General features: G+C 32.5%; 1 protein-coding gene across 8 annotated transcripts; it reads left to right on the top strand.

The window, feature by feature from the left end:
• Positions 1-1,012: 1,012 nt before the first annotated feature.
• LOC129290839 (cysteine protease ATG4-like) lies at positions 1,013-9,470 on the top strand. Of its 8 annotated transcripts, none has more exons than XM_054927880.1 (10): positions 1,013-1,244; positions 2,058-2,235; positions 2,345-2,586; positions 2,682-2,767; positions 2,895-2,945; positions 3,159-3,538; positions 5,167-5,305; positions 8,662-8,717; positions 8,790-8,860; positions 8,964-9,470. In XM_054927880.1, the coding sequence occupies exons 3-10, from the start codon at positions 2,394-2,396 to the stop codon at positions 9,182-9,184; spliced, it is 1,197 nt and encodes a 398-aa protein (XP_054783855.1). In that variant the 5' UTR covers positions 1,013-1,244; positions 2,058-2,235; positions 2,345-2,393; the 3' UTR covers positions 9,185-9,470. The 8 variants fall into 8 exon arrangements, with proteins under 8 accessions (XP_054783855.1, XP_054783857.1, XP_054783853.1 ...); XM_054927882.1 differs by having other exon boundaries at positions 2,328-2,586; XM_054927878.1 differs by having other exon boundaries at positions 1,013-1,310; positions 2,127-2,235.
• The last annotated feature ends 8,261 nt before the right edge of the window (positions 9,471-17,731 follow it).

Here is a 17,731-nt window from a genome sequence, read left to right as displayed (position 1 = left end):
TCATATTTATGAGACCACAACACGTCGATCTCTCTAATCTTCTTGCCTTCGCTCTCAATTTCAACTCGAGAAGATGTTTAGAGAGTTCTTATTTGAAGATATTCATGGAGATGATGCTAATGAAGTAGAAGCTTAATTTTACTACACATGGGATAAGCTTGATTCGAACTTAATTTGGCCATGAATTATCTCTTCTCCTTTGTTGGTATCGTTTTCGTGAATATTTTCAGATAATAATTCTTTAAACTCCTTCTTTTCAATCTGAGATTGAGAATGAAGGTAAGAAAATTAAAAAGATTGACACGTTATGGGTCTCATAAGTATGAAAATAAATGATATTTAGTCAAAATTAATGGAAAGGTGTTGGATGATTTATTTTTTTATAATAAAGCTACTCAATACTCTTCAAAAAATAATTCATGGCTAAATTTACACCTTTACTCATGTTGATGTATAGTGCTTGTAGAGTGTCATGTGTTATTTTTGAGCTCCACATAACATCTGTTAAGTGAAGTTAACACTAAGCCATTGGATATTTCATTTTTAAAAGTTAATAATTTATTTTGTACTACTTGACTTCAACCCATTAAATACTCTTGGAAAAATAATGTGGATAAACTTGCACACTTATCCTATTATAATGCTATCTCTTGAGCATGCTGGTTGTTCATTCAACTCAAATAAAAAATATAAGCCTTATTTATATTTATATTATTTTAAGAAATAAGGAGAGATAAAAATATTTTCAGCGAAAATCTATTTTCCCCGTGGATCAACGAAACTCACGTGTTCGTATAATTTTTTTTTTTTTTTGAGTGAACGTGTTTGTACAATTTAATTTAATTTGATATACACGGAATTTTCGAAGAACAGAATCAACATATGGAGACAGTAATTCTTAACTACCAAAATAATAATAATAATAATAATAATATCATAATCATAATCATAATGATGAGATGATGATGATGATGAAAGAAAAAGAAAGATGTTTTTTTTTTTTTTGGGACGGCGAAAGAAAAATGAAGGAAAGAAAAACGAAAAGAAAATGAGAACCTCTACTGCGATATGAACGAATAAAAAATCGGTAGATAGCTTGGAAGAGCAGAGATAGATAGAGTATTGATTGAAGCGTGGATTGGCATAATTCAACTTCAAGACTCAAACTTCGGAGGAAATTGAGCAACACACGGAAAGAGAAATTGGAGATTTGGAGCAGGAGAGTCTGAAGTCTCGTTGCTAAGGTGAGGATTGGACCTTTATCTCCGCTGTTCCTTCCTCGTCGTCTTGAGATCGTCGCTCACCAACCTGTGAGTCTCTTGTCCTACGATATTCAGTTTGATTGTCTGTTTCCCATTTGAAATTTATCGTTTTCTGGGTTTTGTCGTTTTAAATTATACCCCCAGTTGTTTTGTTTTGTCTTAGAAACATGTAAGTTGAGGCTGCTTTTGCAGATTTCCTTATGATGTCTTTACGGGAACACTTGGTGGTTTTGCGGTTGTTATCCTTGTAGGAACTATTTTTGGTTGCTTCAGAATTCGGATATAGTTTGCACAGTTCATGTTTTTCCTCTAGTGAAATTCTGATGTGTAATGCATGACATTCGATTAACGGGTCCCTTAAGTGTATTTCATTGGTAATATGGTTCCCTTCTATATAAAAAGGGTTCTGCAGGGAATAGTAGTTTTGGCAAGAATCATGGCTATGCAGGATAACTGGTGCATATTACTTTCAACCAATTCTTTTTAAAGGGGATAATAGTTTTCTCTTGGCCTTATCTTTTTTGCATTTTTATTATGGTTACTTGTTATAGCTATACCAGGCAGGAAGAACTTTTTGACCTCTTATACTAATACTTTTCCCTCATTGCATCGTGCCTAATGCCTATTTGATGTAGCTGTAAATGCCGCTTATGTTATCTTCTACCGGAGCTGACAAGATAGTTTTGCTTTTGTTCTTAGATATTTCCTTATGCTTTTAGATTATTAGTCTATAGTTATGGGCATATGTTTCTGGAGTCAGGAATTTGTTTCATAATTGTGCCCTTTTTCTGGCAGTTATTTGCACGACCTCTGTTTGCTTCATGAGCCAACTTGCTTCTCACTGGCTTCATAATGGTAATGAAGGGTATCTGTGAGAAGATTGCTGCTGCTGCTAAATGTTCTTCTAAAAGTTCAACAGAGACTTTGGATAATAACCAGGGGCCTGCCTGTGAACGAGCAGGAACTATCGACAGTAAGTTTCCCAAGGCTTCCTTATGGTCAAGCTTCTTTTCATCTGCTTTTACAGTGTTTGAAACATATAGTGAGTCATCAGCTTCTGAAAAGAAAGCAGTTCATTCTAGACATAGTGGGTGGGCAGCTGCCGTGAGGAAAGTTGTTACTGTTGGCTCAATGAGGAGATTTCATGAACGTGTCCTAGGGTCAAGCAGGACTGATCTTTCAGCCTCAGATGGCGATATATGGCTCCTAGGCGTCTGCCATAAAATATCACAGCATGAATCACCTGGTAATGTAGATACAAGCAATGGATTTGCAGCATTTGAACAAGATTTTACATCGAAAATTTTAATGACATATCGGAAAGGTGCGGTACCTCGATTTTTGGGATTATTTTCTGATCACAGGCAATAGTTGACTGGAACATTCCTAAAAAGTGCTAAGATGCATGCTTGCCTATAGGTTTTGATTCTATTGGAGATTCAAAGTATACTAGTGATGTAAGTTGGGGATGTATGATTCGAAGCAGTCAGATGCTTGTTGCTCAGGTATATATATATATATATATATTTTCATTGACTATTTTAGTCTAGGTGACTGTTGCCTGGTTCCTGGTCATTGTTGTCATCATTTATATTTTAGACTAATGTTATTATGTTTTTTTCATTGTGCCAGGCATTACTTTTTCATAAATTAGGTAGATCATGGAGAAAACCTCCGCAAAAGGTTAGTGACTGACATGCAATGTGGCATTTCACTAATTTTACCATTTTGCTTTCCTCCATCCTTTTTTTCTTTTTTTCCCTAGTTTGATGTTTTATTTTATTCTATTTTCAATTTCCTTGTCATCTGGTATGTTGTAATTAAATGATTAATCTTGCTATAGTAATTGCATTGATTCAGCATAAGCTCACTGTAGTGTTTTTCCATAACGTGCAGCCACTAGATCTAGAATATCTGAACATTTTGCGTCTTTTCGGTGATTCTGAAGCATCTCCTTTTTCTATCCACAATCTTCTTCACGCTGGCAAAAGTTATGGACTTGCTGTGGGGTCATGGGTGGGCCCATATGCCATGTGTCATACATGGGAAGTTCTAGCCCGTAGTCAGAGGGATGCAAATGACCCTGAAGTACAGCCATTTCCCATGGCCATATATGTTGTTTCTGGAGATGAAGATGGGGAGCGGGGTGGAGCACCAGTTGTCTGCATTGAAGATGCCATCACATGTTGTTCTGAGTTTTCAAAGGGCCATGCTGATTGGACACCCCTACTTTTATTGGTTCCTTTGGTTCTTGGACTTGATAAGGTCAATCCTAGGTGAGTAAACTTTACAAGTTCATATTGCACTGTATGATTTTCATTTGGCTTTGGCCATTTAATGGTTTTTTCCCCCCCTTTTAGAAAGGTCATTTGATAGAGTATTGATTATTTTGGGATAACAGGTGAGGAGGAAAGTTAGAGCAATGTTAGGAATAAATATTATTTTAAGTTATTTTAGATATTTTTATATAATAATATTATTTAGAATATATATATATATATATTTTGTTTTGTTAAGCTGTCCTTATGTTTAGGAGTAGTGGGTTTATGGTACATGTACATTAAGTCAGTAATTTTATTTATTTATTTTTTCAGGTAGTTATTCCCTATAGCATGTAGAAAGGATCTGGAAATAAAATCAATATTTGTTTTCATTAGTAGAAATTCTCCTTGGGCTTTATTAGTTGCATGAGTTTAAAATCCTTGCTTATCTTCCTATATTGGATCCTATCACCATCATATAAAAGTGATTCATTTATCTTTTCTACTAAAATAGTGTAATCAAAAGACATAGGAGTTTGCATAACATTCTAGTGTTGAGTTTACTTTGACATTGTGAGCAGTTAATGTTTTATTCTCCATTCAAATGGCTTCTTTATATCTCCAGTGTTCTTATGAATGTTGAATCACAGCCTGCTCTGTAGTTAGGGTATTCTTTTTTATATTGAATCTTTATGATAGAAGATGAGAGGAAATGAGAGTGTGATGAGAAATGAGCCTCTTACCCCTACACGAGAAAAAGTAAGTAGACAGTGACCATACATACCAGACATTGCTTGAAATTTCTTCCCCTTATACCGTTGACCATACATACCAGACATTGCTTGAAAATTCTTCCCCTTATACCGTTTATCTTGAACCTTGTAGGAAAGCAACTGTTGGGGGTTAGATATTTTTCATTCTCTGCCAATTCGAGCTTCCAACATTTCAGTTGCATGCATCATGCACCAACCAAATCGCTGGAAGTTACATTGGCAGATATTTTTCATTCTGATGTAATATAATGAAGGGTTCCTCAACCTTATGTCAGTAGCCAAGATGGATGGAGAGAAGGAAGGAAGGAAAGTCTTTATTGTAATATGAAACCAGAATCTGACTCAACAAATTAATAAAGGTCGAGAAAATTTTTTATTAGAATATGAGCAAGAATCTTAAACTCGTAATAGTTATAAAGCCCAAGGAGAATCTCCCAAGTTACTATGAATCTTAAAATCTATTTATCTATCCCTACTTGTTATTGCCTTATTTACAATATAAAAATAGATATGAAATAGTAATTAAATAAATCAGAAAATAACCAACTAGATCCTAACCACATTGACTCAGTGCTAATCAAATGCTAATTGACATATTTCTAAATAATATTTCACTCTTAACTGCAGCTGAAAATAAATCAATAACTCCCAAAAATATGCCAACAAACTGATCCACTAAGATTTCACCCTCTCCCATGATCTTGTGAATACAGTGCTCTATTATCTTACCAATGAGTGAAAGGAGATAATAATTGGGAATCATTGTCAAAGACGATTCATAATTTGTAATTTGATTGTTAAGTTTGAGCTTAAAATGAGATTATATCCTTTAAATCCAATCTCTGACAAGTTGAATGTGTAAATTATTAGGTACATTTCGTTACTGCACTCAACCTTTACATTTCCCCAGAGCCTTGGAATCTTGGGGGGGAAACCAGGTGCTTCAACATATATTATTGGTGTTCAGAATGAAAAGGCATTCTACCTTGACCCACATGATGTTCAGCAGGTATGGCACTAAGATTGTACAAATTGTTAAGATATAGGTTATATGTTTGATTAATCAGCCATATACACTAAATGAATAATTTGTGTTGTTAATGCTGCTTGCTTATCACTCTTCATGATATATGAGTTGGCAAATAGCAAAGCTGAAATCTTAATTGACCTTCTCTTTGGAGGAAATAGAAAAATTATTATAACATCATTAGTTAGGTTTATTTTGGGGAAGTTTCTGCATCTCTCGTGCTTTCCTTCATGATACTGGTGTATTTGGTGCCTCTTCACGGATCATGGAATGTCATAAATATGGAATTGTTCTGAATCTTATCTCATTAAATTCTCGTAATTGACTCATTTATGCACAAGTTTCTGCTGATGAAATCAGGTCAGTTATATTTTGTTCAAATGCATTCAAATAGAATTGTTTCCTGACTTAATAATGTCAATAATGTAGTTTATAATTCTAGATATGTAATCTTTGTTTACATAATCAATTGTTCTTTTATCAGTAAAGTTAAACCATTTTTGGCTGGATCCCAACTCTAATTGAACCAAGTCAACTATTCCTTCCTTGACATGAACTTTTTAATGATATTGTTTATGTGCTTGCTTGAATTCAGTATGAATACAAAATTGTGCTGCCACCAATATGGACTAATTTATTATTTTAAAATTCTAGCTGAAGAATCTCTCAAACAGATATAGGCCATCTTTGGTACAAGGGAAGGAAGATTCAAGAAAGGGGCGGACATAAATCTCTCTTAATTATTTGGTAAACAATAATTAAAATTCTGAAGAGTTAGGCACCATTTGGGTAATCTACGTTTGACATTTAGAAAGTGCTTTTAGCTCTTTCTAAAAGCAAAAAGCCGTTTGGAGAAAAATTGGGAGATGAATGTACATTCTTGAAGTGGATTTGAAATATGGCTGAATGTGGACTTTCTGAATGTGACTATGGGTAGCTTTTGAAAATTACGTATCACATTTGGGTGTTAGTTGATAAACGAGGGAGTTAAAACATGAACCAAATTGTTTTATTATTTCACCTTGTGATTTTTTGTCCACCTCTGGTAGCTTTTGAAACTCATATTTCGCTTTTGGGTGTTGGATGATAAACGAGGGAGTTTAAACATGAACCAAAATTTTTATTTCACCTTGCCACCTCTTCCCTTATACTCTTGCAGCTTTGATTTTTTGTCCGCCTCCATTCTTCTTGCTTGTCTGCAGAATATTAATTTTTATTTTCCTTTTATACTTTATTAGGTGAAACCATTTATTTTTAAAATGTATTTGTGTATCAATTTTTTGTATATCAATTTTTTTAATGTTTCAAGATTTGCATGACAAAAATTACTTATGATATAACTCACGATATAACTCATCCTTTTTAGTAATTACACATAAAAGTACTTTTGATTATATGTTATCTAAACAACTTTTAGTTTATCAAATTGACTTTAAAAAAAATGTATTCAAACATAAAATTTATTATAACAAATTGACTTTTATCAAATGAATTTTTAACAAACTGATTTTTGGTCAATGGAAAACCAAACACGCACTTAGTGTTTCTCTCAAATTATTCTCCCTCTCCCTCTCCTTTTCCATTTCCCTCAAAAATAGCTCCATCATACCTAACATGACCTTATAGTCAAATTTTAGTTACCCCGCCTGTGTCTTTGCTTAGTTTTGGGTTTAAACAAGAAATGGAGATGATCTTTTTATGGCACTTGACCCTCCCCACACGTACAAACACGGAGCCCTGAGATGAACCAGTATTTAGAAGGGAGGGGGCAGCAAAAAAGATGAACTGAAGTTAGAAAGCATTGATAAAAACATCAGTTGCATAGTGGAGGGAAAAGATCGAATCTCTTTGGTGCCAACGCACCAAGTGGCTTAATCTCAGCCCTTGAAAAAATTCAAAGGCTGAGAGATGATTATTGCAACATCTTAAACTGGTTATTTTAAAATATATATTGACTCATGCAGTTTGTTAAAATTTGTAGAGATGCCCAAGTGAAGGTGTTTTATGTGCGATGCCTTTTTTTTTTTTTTTTTTTGCTGGTTTATGTGCAATGTTTTAAACTGGTTGTTTTAAAATAATTATGTTGACTCATGCAGTTTGGTAAAATTTGTCGAGATGCCCAAGTGAAGGTAGTTTATGTGCGATGCCTTTTTTAGTTTTCTGGGCAAAACGGATTACAGGATATTAACCAACACAGTTGTCTTGGCATATAGCTAGTAGCTCTACTAGTAGTCTATATAGTAGGTGTAGTTGTAACATAGCCACATCATATTAGATCATATTAAACATTCAGCTGTTGTAAATTATGTATAATTGAATACATACCAACACTGTGACCAATTAATGAAGTATGGTTCACATGAAAACCTACCAAAAACTCAACGCAGAACCACCATTTATGATTATATATACTAAATTACATCCAGCACAGCATGCGTGCAGAAGCCAACTCCTGAAAGGGCTAGCCATGCCCTGATAAATTTAGCTTGTGCTACCCATAGCTTATTTCTCATCTCACAGGATTTGGCTTGTTAAGAAGATGGGGTCGATGTTTATTTTGTACTGGTCTGCCTTGTTGGATTTTCTTCCCTATGCCTCAGATATAAAAATGAAAAATACATATAATGTCAGGGCAAACATATTTAAAAGAAGTCTAAATTTGGGCTGTGCAATCTGGATATATCACGTATATTTCTTTTGTCTTATAGTAACTTTAAATGGTTAAAAAATTCCAGTTGCTTCATTTTCAGAAACTATTTACATGTAGAAACAAAAAAGATAAGCTTGCAAAAGAAAAATCACTAGTGAACTCTGTATCTTCTACCTTCTGAGTTATCTTCTTTTTCCTGCTTACTTTTTGGCCTAGTCAATCGTTTTCCCGCTTTGTTCACCTCTGCCCCTATTTCTTTGATGCTGGAACTGTAATTTCTTTGAAACTCCTGCATTTAACTAAAGCAACAACAAAAAACAACAATAAAACTTATCCCACTAGGTGGAGACTTTTGCGTGGATTTACACATTGTCATTGTGCTTTATCATTAACCGAGTTTAACTTGAGGAGATTTACAATTAATGCTCTAAGCATCATGTCTGGGTTAGTTAAAATATTCATTGTGCTGAGATGCCACTAAGAAATGATGGCTAGCAGAGTGTACAAGTGTCACCTTATCATTGTTGTTTCAGTGGTGGTGCTGGTGCCACAACTAAAAAACTGATCTTGTAATCACTATTGGTTGACAATCTAACTACTGCATATGGTTGATCATACTGCTTGTTGACATTGTTGGTGTGGTGTTTTTGTATTCACATCTCACTTAGTATGTTTTGGTCATTGTCAGGTTGTAAATATTAATGGGGACAATCAGGAGGTTAATACTTCATCGTACCATTGCAAGTAGGCCTGCAATCTTATCTTTGTTTTTACAACTTGTTCGTTCTTTGTCTCTAACATTCATATTCCTCCCAGTGGGATTCGGCACATTCCCCTAGAGTCAATTGACCCATCCCTGGCCATTGGATTTTACTGCCGAGATAAAGGTTTGCTGGCTACTTTGGCTTAATCTCAACAGTTCTTGCGCTTTTGGCTAATATCTAACCCTTTTCTTACCACTTTTTTCTACTTTCCAATGATGCTTACCAGATGATTTCGATGATTTCTGTTCCCGGGCTTCCAAGTTGGCTGATGAATCAAATGGTGCGCCATTGTTCACTGTAGCTCAATCACGACGCTCCTTGAGACAATTCGCAGGCAATGATGTGTCAGTTGATAGTGGTAGGTTCTGCGATGATGATGCCACAGGAATGGAGCCTGTGAATGATGCTGGAGGCTGTGCCCCTGAGGATGACTGGCAGCTCCTATAATGGCAGAGTATTGCGTGGATTTGAAGTACATGGGCAAAATTCATTATTGTTTGTGGGACTGCAAGTTTGGTTATGCCCGGGACTTCCACTCTGTGATTAGGTCTTTGTAGAAAGTAAATCAAACTCATTATGATTCTTTAGCTTGATTTTTTTCAGGGTTCAAAATGTTAATATGGTTAACCAAGTATTTATTGTACATTTACATAGCCAGTTTGCTTATGTTTGTTGGCTTTACTTCATAAAATGTTGCTCACATTGAGCTATAAATTCTTTTTCTGTTGGTTTACTTTCATAATTAAATCTTGCTAATTTATTCAAGAAAACACTATAAATATTAGTACTCTGAAAATTCATACTTTTCACTAACCATGAAAAGTGTGACTCTTCGACATTTATTATTTTTATGTTTTTGCACTTAGTTGCTTTTTCTTTTTTTCTTTTTCCTTTTTTTTTAATTACATTCAAAGTACGAGTCACGGATGTAGAAATAGCCTCTCCCTACGAATTCGAGGGACTATCCATTTAATTTTCATCAACTTCTAAAATTGATAATTATTTCAAATTTTTTGATAAACAAATATAAAATATATGGCGAGTGGTGTAATTCACTAATTATAAAAGTCAATTTATTTTTCATACTTTGTCTATTCTAAGAGAAATGTGTTCAGTTGTTGTTGATATTAATTAATCATTTCTTAAAGAAATTCTAGCCTGATTTATCTGCAACTTCGCCTCCTAAAAATCACAATGATGATTGATAACCTAAGTTTCAACATCAAAGAAGCCCCTGGAAAGTAGGGCACGGAAAAAATAAGTTTGATTAAATTGATTAGTACCATTCGAACAACGTATGACTTTGTTTAAGAAAAACAATTAAATAATTTTTTTAAATCAAGTCAAGTTATATTATTATTAACATAAAAATAAATGTATACAAACAAGAGGGTGGTCAGAACAAAAACCAAAAGCCCAGACTATTAGTTTGACTTATAACAACATAATTGAAAACGGGGGGGAAAAAACTTACTGCAACAAGCAAAGAACACGAAATGATCCCGGTCGCAATAATTTCGAACATGCAGATCAGAGATTTTGTTCTTTCAAAGTAAGGAATGAATAACCAGTCTAAAAAATGGTCCATTGAAAAATTTGGAAAACACAGCAAACCAGAGAGATAATCAATTTCCTTGAAACCTGGAAAATCAATTGCGATAGAAATATCACATAAGATTTGATATTCCAAAACAAATAAATGTATTTAAGTCAATAATAACAGTGAGTTTAAATGAAGTAATATCTGAATATAATATATTTTTTGTTACAAAAGTATCAGCTAATATACTATCAATATGAATATAAAAATTGAAATCTACAGCCAATTCTATCATTTACATTCGCAAGCAACATAACTCGTTTATCATAGTGCAATACCTAAAAATCGCATATTAATATAGATTTGCAATATTATATCCAAAAATATATAGATTTTCAATATAGAATTACGAAAAATCACCGAGTATGATATATTTAATACAATGTAATTTTTTATAGAAATTTTAAATATCATATTAAGTATAAGTAACTGTAGTCTATATAGGTGAGCCACTGGCATTACCTAAAATACCCGTGTGACAAAAGTATGAATGTTGGAACATCTGGAAGACACATTACAAAAAAATCTATTTCGGAGAAACCATTCAGAATGTCGACATTGCTTTCTCTAGTACCCAATAAATCACCAACAACATGAGGCTTCAATCTAAAGTTAATCTCTTTAGTCGCGATTGCAAAAGGCTAGAGTCACGTTAGACGCCCCCGAAAATAGGTTGGATCTGCCTTGATATTAATAGGACTGTCAACTCCATTAAAGTTGCTATTTGTGGTTGAATCAAACGAGATGATAAAGGCAATTGGATCAAGGGATTTTTCAAATACATCGATTATTGTCCAAGCACAATAGTATAACTATTAGGCATTTTAGAGGGATTATAGCTTTGTTGGAATGCCCATTTCGACAAAATCAATGTATATTCTGATTTTGTGTAAGCACTCTCACTTATACAACATAATTTTCCTGATAACCATCCTCTCTCTAGAATTATCAACAGAGCCCAAAAACATTGGTCATAAAAGATTGGATCATTACCTTCGAACACACGTTTAGGGAAGCAAACAGATGTACGGACATGCTCGCTTACCAAGTCTCTCGAGATAATCTTGATCTTATTATTTACAATCATTTGTCCCCTAGATACAGATCCTTTATGAAATCTGATATAACTCGATTTTGTTTAACTTTTACACAGGTTTTTTGTGTCCTTATTTTTTTTTTTTAAAAAAAGTACGAATGTTGTGATAGGAGTCTTCTTCTTAGTCCCAAGTGATGTTAGGTCACAAGTAATATTAATTTCTTTTCGTTCTGGGCTCATGCTCCTAAGCATAAAAAACCCTTCGTCTATATCTTTTTAACGTATTTAAATTTTAGAAAATCATCTCAGAAGCCTCGTGCGTATATAGAACCTGTTTATTTAAAATTAGAAAATAAGTGATTTTTAAATAATTTAAAAATTTATAAATATTATTTTATATTTAGTTATAATAAAAAATTTATTTTAAAAAAGTAATAATAAAAAAGTAATTATTAATTAATTATTTTTACATTTTATGATATCTTCATAAATTTATGCTTTATAAAAATAATTTATTATTTAATTACTTTAAAATCTTATGATACCTTTGTGCTTCTTCTCATTTTTTTTAACATTCTCTTTAAATTATTGCATTAGATTATTTTCAAAAGCTATTTAAAATTCTCAAAATAATCATAAATCTGTTTTTAGATTATTTTTAAAACTTTAAACAAACATAATAAAATTTTACAAAATATATACTCCCTTCGTTTAAAAATATAAGGCATTTTTAACCGAATCCCACCCCTAATAAAGTAGTTACCTAGTTTCTAACTAACCCTGTTTTTTCACATTTATTTCTATTAAACGCCCTACAATAAAATAAAGTCATTATCAATAAGAGCATTTTTTTTAAAAAAATAATGATTACATCTCGAAAGACTAAAAAAGTCTTACATTTTTAATATCCAACTTCTTAAAAAATATATTATATTTTTAAACGAAGGGAGTATATTTTTTAAAAAAATAAGTAAAGTAGTAGGGCTTTTTACAAGTAAAATTTTTAAATAATTTTAAAAAAATTCATAATTCCTGTATCATCAATCACATATGTTTGTTACCAATCATATAAATATACTAACATTTTTTTTTTTTGGGTGTGTTTTGTCAATTGGCGATTTTGAATCTTCTCATATGTGTGATAAACATCATGCTTATCAATGCATTTTATGCATACTTTTCCATAGTCTAGTTTGCCATCATAAATAATAAATTTATTGATAACTAATTTTTGTAAAATGTGAAGTTGATTACTTTTCCAGGAATATCCCCGTCAGAGTTTGAGGAAGTCATCTTTAACTAAATATAAAACTAAAATTAAATATGAAAAACAAAGACATTAAGTGCAAATAAATTATGCAAGTTGTAATTTTAAATTTCTTTAATAGTGAATATAATGGTCATCAATTGAAGAAGATAACATGGAACAAAAGGAGATAACAAAAATAATAATTAAACTAAACAAAATTCAAGAAAGACCAATATCTTATTCTAACTTTTCAAAGGTATCATAGTTTGTTTTTTCATGGCTATTGTGAAAATATCTTCTTGTAATTTTATATAGTAAGGTAAAAGGTGTATTTTTTCTCCTGAATTATTCTCTAAGGAGAATCTAATGTCTTAAATTATTTGTTAGAGTAATTTCATCTTTAAAGTAATTAAAATGTAATGATTTCACCCTTGCTATTAAAAGAAAGCAAATGATTGTTGGTTGGGTGGTGTGGAACCAACATTAATGTTTAGGTGGCATTGATATGGCATCTACATGGAAAACATGTAAGTCAAAAATAACAAAAAAAAATTAACTTCTCCCTCTTCATCAACAATAAGCCCCTTGACCAAAAATGCCAATGCATGTATGATGAAGAATTCCATTTGTTCAATCAAGAAGCATGGGACCTCTTCTTTCCCAATTCAAATCCACTGATGAATCCAAACCTTCAAAGCCAGAGAACCATCTTCCCTCTCTAGGCTCCACAATCGAACTTTGTTTAGCAAAAATGTAACGTTCACCTTGAAATTACTGGAACACCATAAATAATCAACATCATGGTAAAGGATTTAACATTCTCTAGATACCATGGAAGAAAGGGTTGAATTAATAATTAAATTTCAATATAGGATCCCATTTTAAAACCTTTTTGTAAAAGTTGCTAAAGTCAACACAATTTAAAGATCAAATTTGAAAACACAAGGAAGCATCGGAGCTAAATTAAAAATTCAAATCAAGGGCAAACATTAATTTATTCCCCTAGCACATCTGTAACAGCCAACATTTCATCCTCTATGGCGAATGACATAGAAGCATATGCCATGGCCAATGCATCCTTAGTTGTGGCCATGTGTGCCACGGTCTTATACTCCATAGTGCATAACACTTTTTGTTGTGGTACACAAAACATTTCATGATAGCACATTTACTGTCATGCTAGCATTTAGAGGGCAACTTTCAGAGTGCATAGTTGCTTTATTTGATGTCTGATTAGAATGATTCAAGTGCCCACATAAATTTTATTTAGTTACTTAGCTAATGGCATTGGTTTCTTTCCAAATTGACATTTCATTTAAAAGCTGGACACCATGATGTAAAATGGTCACTTTTACAATAGGAAAGTGCAACCAAGTGTCCTAAAACTCAACCATTTTCCATTAGCCTCAACCAAGGCTTGAACCACATCTAATTGACCAACAAACACCTAATTGAATGATTGTACATGCAATAATACAATTCAAACAAGATTTTGGATAGTCCAAACTCCCAATCTCATTTAAAATGCATGTAGTCAAATGCATAAGGCATTATACACTGTACAAATTGGCCATTTCACAACATAACTAAGTCAAATAGCATTCATTATGTACTTGCACTAGCATTTTGGTTGTGCACCATAATAATATCTCAAAACTACAATCTAGGCCAAAATGCTATCTTCAACATCATTCACATCATGCAAGTATATTCAAAAACATTATGCAAATCCTAGTTGCCAATATATATATATATATTCATTTACATACTATACATAATTAGGGCATTACAAAAAGCAATAATGAAACTACTCCTTGCCTAGCTCTTCCCCCTTGCTCCTACCAGCACTATCACATGTAAAATAGTAATCATAAAGTGAAACAAAGTTCTAGCAACAAAATAATCTAAACTATCTATCTACAAAATAAACTATAAATAAACAAGTAAACTGGGACAATAAAATAAATGTTATATTATACATCATGATAATAACACATGCATGATCATGCTATCCATCCAAACTTCCACAACTACCTCTAACTAAATCCATAGGTTAATAATATATTGGACCAAGTTTATGTAACTAAATTGGCTCAAGCTCACCTAATATGAAAGGCAACATGGCCAAAGTCAGCATTATACTTTTGGACTATAGATTTTCCCTTTTTGAATACTCGAGGTATGAACACTCTATTTTGTCTGGACATTTTTTAATTTTAATAAAATTAATAATAAATAACCAAAAAAATATAGAAATGCAAAAATGAAATTTTACGCTTTTTTAGGATTATATTTTTAAAAAATATCATAATTTAACGAAAAAAAAAAGGTTAAATCTTGAAAAATCTCTCCTAAATTATCTCAACCATTCAAAAAATATTGAAAATCAATTTTTAAAAGTTAGCTTTTATTTCTCTACTTAAATCTTGTTATTTTCATTAAAAAAATATATTTGTTAATTTAATTTTTAAAATTAATTAATAAAAAAATGTTAAAAGGAAAAAAAAGAGGGGGGCACCGAATAAAACACTGATCCCTAGCCTAAAAGGCTTTTCCCTCATTGGACAGACACAGAGAACACACACACATGTGAGACAGAGCAGACAGGGATCACAACAGAAACGCAAAGGACGAACGCCACTGGATGCAGCAACCAGAGAGGAGTGAAGCACGCAATTGGTTTTCTACCTCCCACACAAGCCACTGAAGCAAAAGCTGGTAATGAATCTGGTAAGATTTTAAAAGATTAATGGCACTCTTCATCTAAAAAGGAGGGCGAGAAGATTTTGGAGAGAGGGGGAAGATTGCAAAAAAAATCTAAAAGGGGGATATGATATTTGGGGATTCTTTCTGGAGGACGAAAAAAAGATGGGGAAAAAGAAGAAAGACAGAGAGGAAGAGATCAACGACAGAGATGGAGAAAGGATGAACAAAACAGAGTGAGAGCTTAAGGAATTTCTAAAAGGGAGATCGAATCTGTGATTGGTAGCAATTTTCTGGATCTGAGCTTGAGAGAACAAACAAGGAATAAGGATAAAGGATGCTGAACAATGGAGGATTCGAAGAGGGAAGCGACGAGCAGATGAGCATTTGAAGAAGGCAGAACTGTGCACAAAATAGAGAGAAAAGAAGAAAATCAACAAAAGAGAGGAAGGGCTCAGTTTGGTCATGTGAGATTTTTAAATATCTATAGACATCTAGAATAATCATCTTACCATGAAAGGTAATAAGACTTTGCAGGTATAGCGATTAAAATTTCTATATTTAAAAATGTAAATTGTATAATTACGCATTAAAAATATATTTAAAATATATAATATTTAATCCTTTATGGTGTGAGGATTTTGAATCTCTGCAGATATTTAGGATAATCATATTACCGTAAAAGTTAATAAGGCTTTGCAGGTATAATGATTAAGAGTCTTTTAAAAAAAGGTATCTACGTATGAATGCATTAAAAAAATAATGATATTATTAATATTTAAAAATTTAAGTAAATAAATTAAGTTGTTAAACTCTTTTGTCATGTGAGAGTTTATATTCTTTGCAGATATAAAGAATAATTGTATTACCTATAAGCCAAGACTCTGTAGGTATAGCAATTAAATTCTCGATCATAAAATATAAAAAATAAAAATAAAAAATAATTCGTAAACTCTTTTCTTTTCTTTATTTCAAAAATTCAAATATTGAGAAAATAATTGAAATCAAATTACTTTTTTCAATTTAAAACACACATATCAAAATTTCAGAAATTGTTTTATTTGAAAAATGGTGAATTATTTTTAATTAATTTCTCTTTAAAAAAAATATTTTCACCAATAATTTTCAAGCCCGAACTACGTGGACTTTGATCCCTATCACAGGGTACGTAGGCCTCAGAGTTAGATTCTGAGTCAAGTCCTCCCTCATAAATAAATAAATATTTTTCATTTAATTATTATCATTTTTATATCAAACACATGAATATAAAAGGGATAATTAAAATAATTTTAAAACTATATTAATATAGCACAACAAGCTTCAGGTAACCGTTCTCATGAATGGGTATTGTGGGGTGCCTACACCTTTCCCCACTCAATCGATTCCTGAACCTATTTTCTATTTTCACAGATCATCCTTATCTACCTTTAAATAGTTTTCCAAGATTTTTCTCAAAATTTTGGTGGCGACTCCCATTTTTTCAGTCTTCTTTTCAAAGGTAGAACCTCCACTCTTGCGCTATCTACGTCACATTTCTAGGTGCGACAGTTGGCGACTCACTGGGGACAGGTTAGAGAGTCAAGCTTATGTAAGTATATTGTGCTCAAAATATAATATGGTTTTTCTTTTTTATTACTATTATCCTTTTTAATTTTTGTGTACTTTTCCCCCCTCTTTTCCACTTTTCTCTCTCTTTTCACTTTTCATAACATGTCTTAGGATAAATAACATGTGGAATAAATCCTAAGATAGAAGACTTTTATTTGTACATATAATTACCTCTTTGTTTGATTTGATGAACAGATGAGGGTTGGTAGCATATAGGAATAAGATAATATGCTTGCATACTCTTATCACACATTGTGCACTCACACAATTCAACACACACATTTTGGGCCATGTACCCAGGTCTGTGAATATCATAGGTTAGTGGAGGTTATTAATGGTTTCTCTGAAGAGTTTTTGAACTCTCAGAGGTTACTATGAATGCCTCACCCAAGCTGTTACTTACTCAGTAAAATCGGTCTCTGAAGAACTTATGTTCTTGGCGGGTCAAAATTACTAAGTAAGGTCTTTATCTTGTGGTGAGGGTGTCTTGGGAACCTTCTATCTACCAGGACTATAAGTCTACCCTGGAGCTACATATTTTAGATGAAAACTAGTAGCCAACCATTTTACCTCATACCTGATGATTATAAAGATAAACAGACTTAAGCTTCCTAAATAGGACACAAAGTAAGAGCATGTTTTAATGCATCATTATCATCATCATGACATATCATTTGTGCATGCTACTGTAAGGAAAATAGCTGTTGGATACCTTATGCTAGAGCGAGTATTAAATGTCATTACACTAATCAATGTTAATGTGTCACAAGGATGGCGCTAGCATTAAATAACTAAGTT

The sequence above is a fragment of the Prosopis cineraria genome, unplaced genomic scaffold (genome assembly GCF_029017545.1).
Source record: "Prosopis cineraria cultivar Desert tree isolate PC_DT_omini unplaced genomic scaffold, ASM2901754v1 PC13, whole genome shotgun sequence".
NCBI lineage: Eukaryota > Viridiplantae > Streptophyta > Magnoliopsida > Fabales > Fabaceae > Prosopis > Prosopis cineraria.
The sequence above is the reverse complement of the archived record's forward strand: the minus strand, read 5'-3'. Positions and strand labels throughout refer to the sequence as shown.

What these genes read in the sequence shown, in the direction of transcription:
- LOC129290839 (XM_054927874.1), top strand. Translation starts at nt 2,115, where the DNA reads ATGGTAATGAAGGGTATCTGTGAGAAGATTGCTGCTGCTGCTAAATGT. An exon ending in CTTGATAAGGTCAATCCTAG is followed by an intron (nt 3,539 to 5,166) that starts GTGAGTAAACTT and finishes GTAAATTATTAG; the next exon opens with GTACATTTCGTTACTGCACT. An exon ending in ACCCACATGATGTTCAGCAG is followed by an intron (nt 5,306 to 8,661) that starts GTATGGCACTAA and finishes GGTCATTGTCAG; the next exon opens with GTTGTAAATATTAATGGGGA.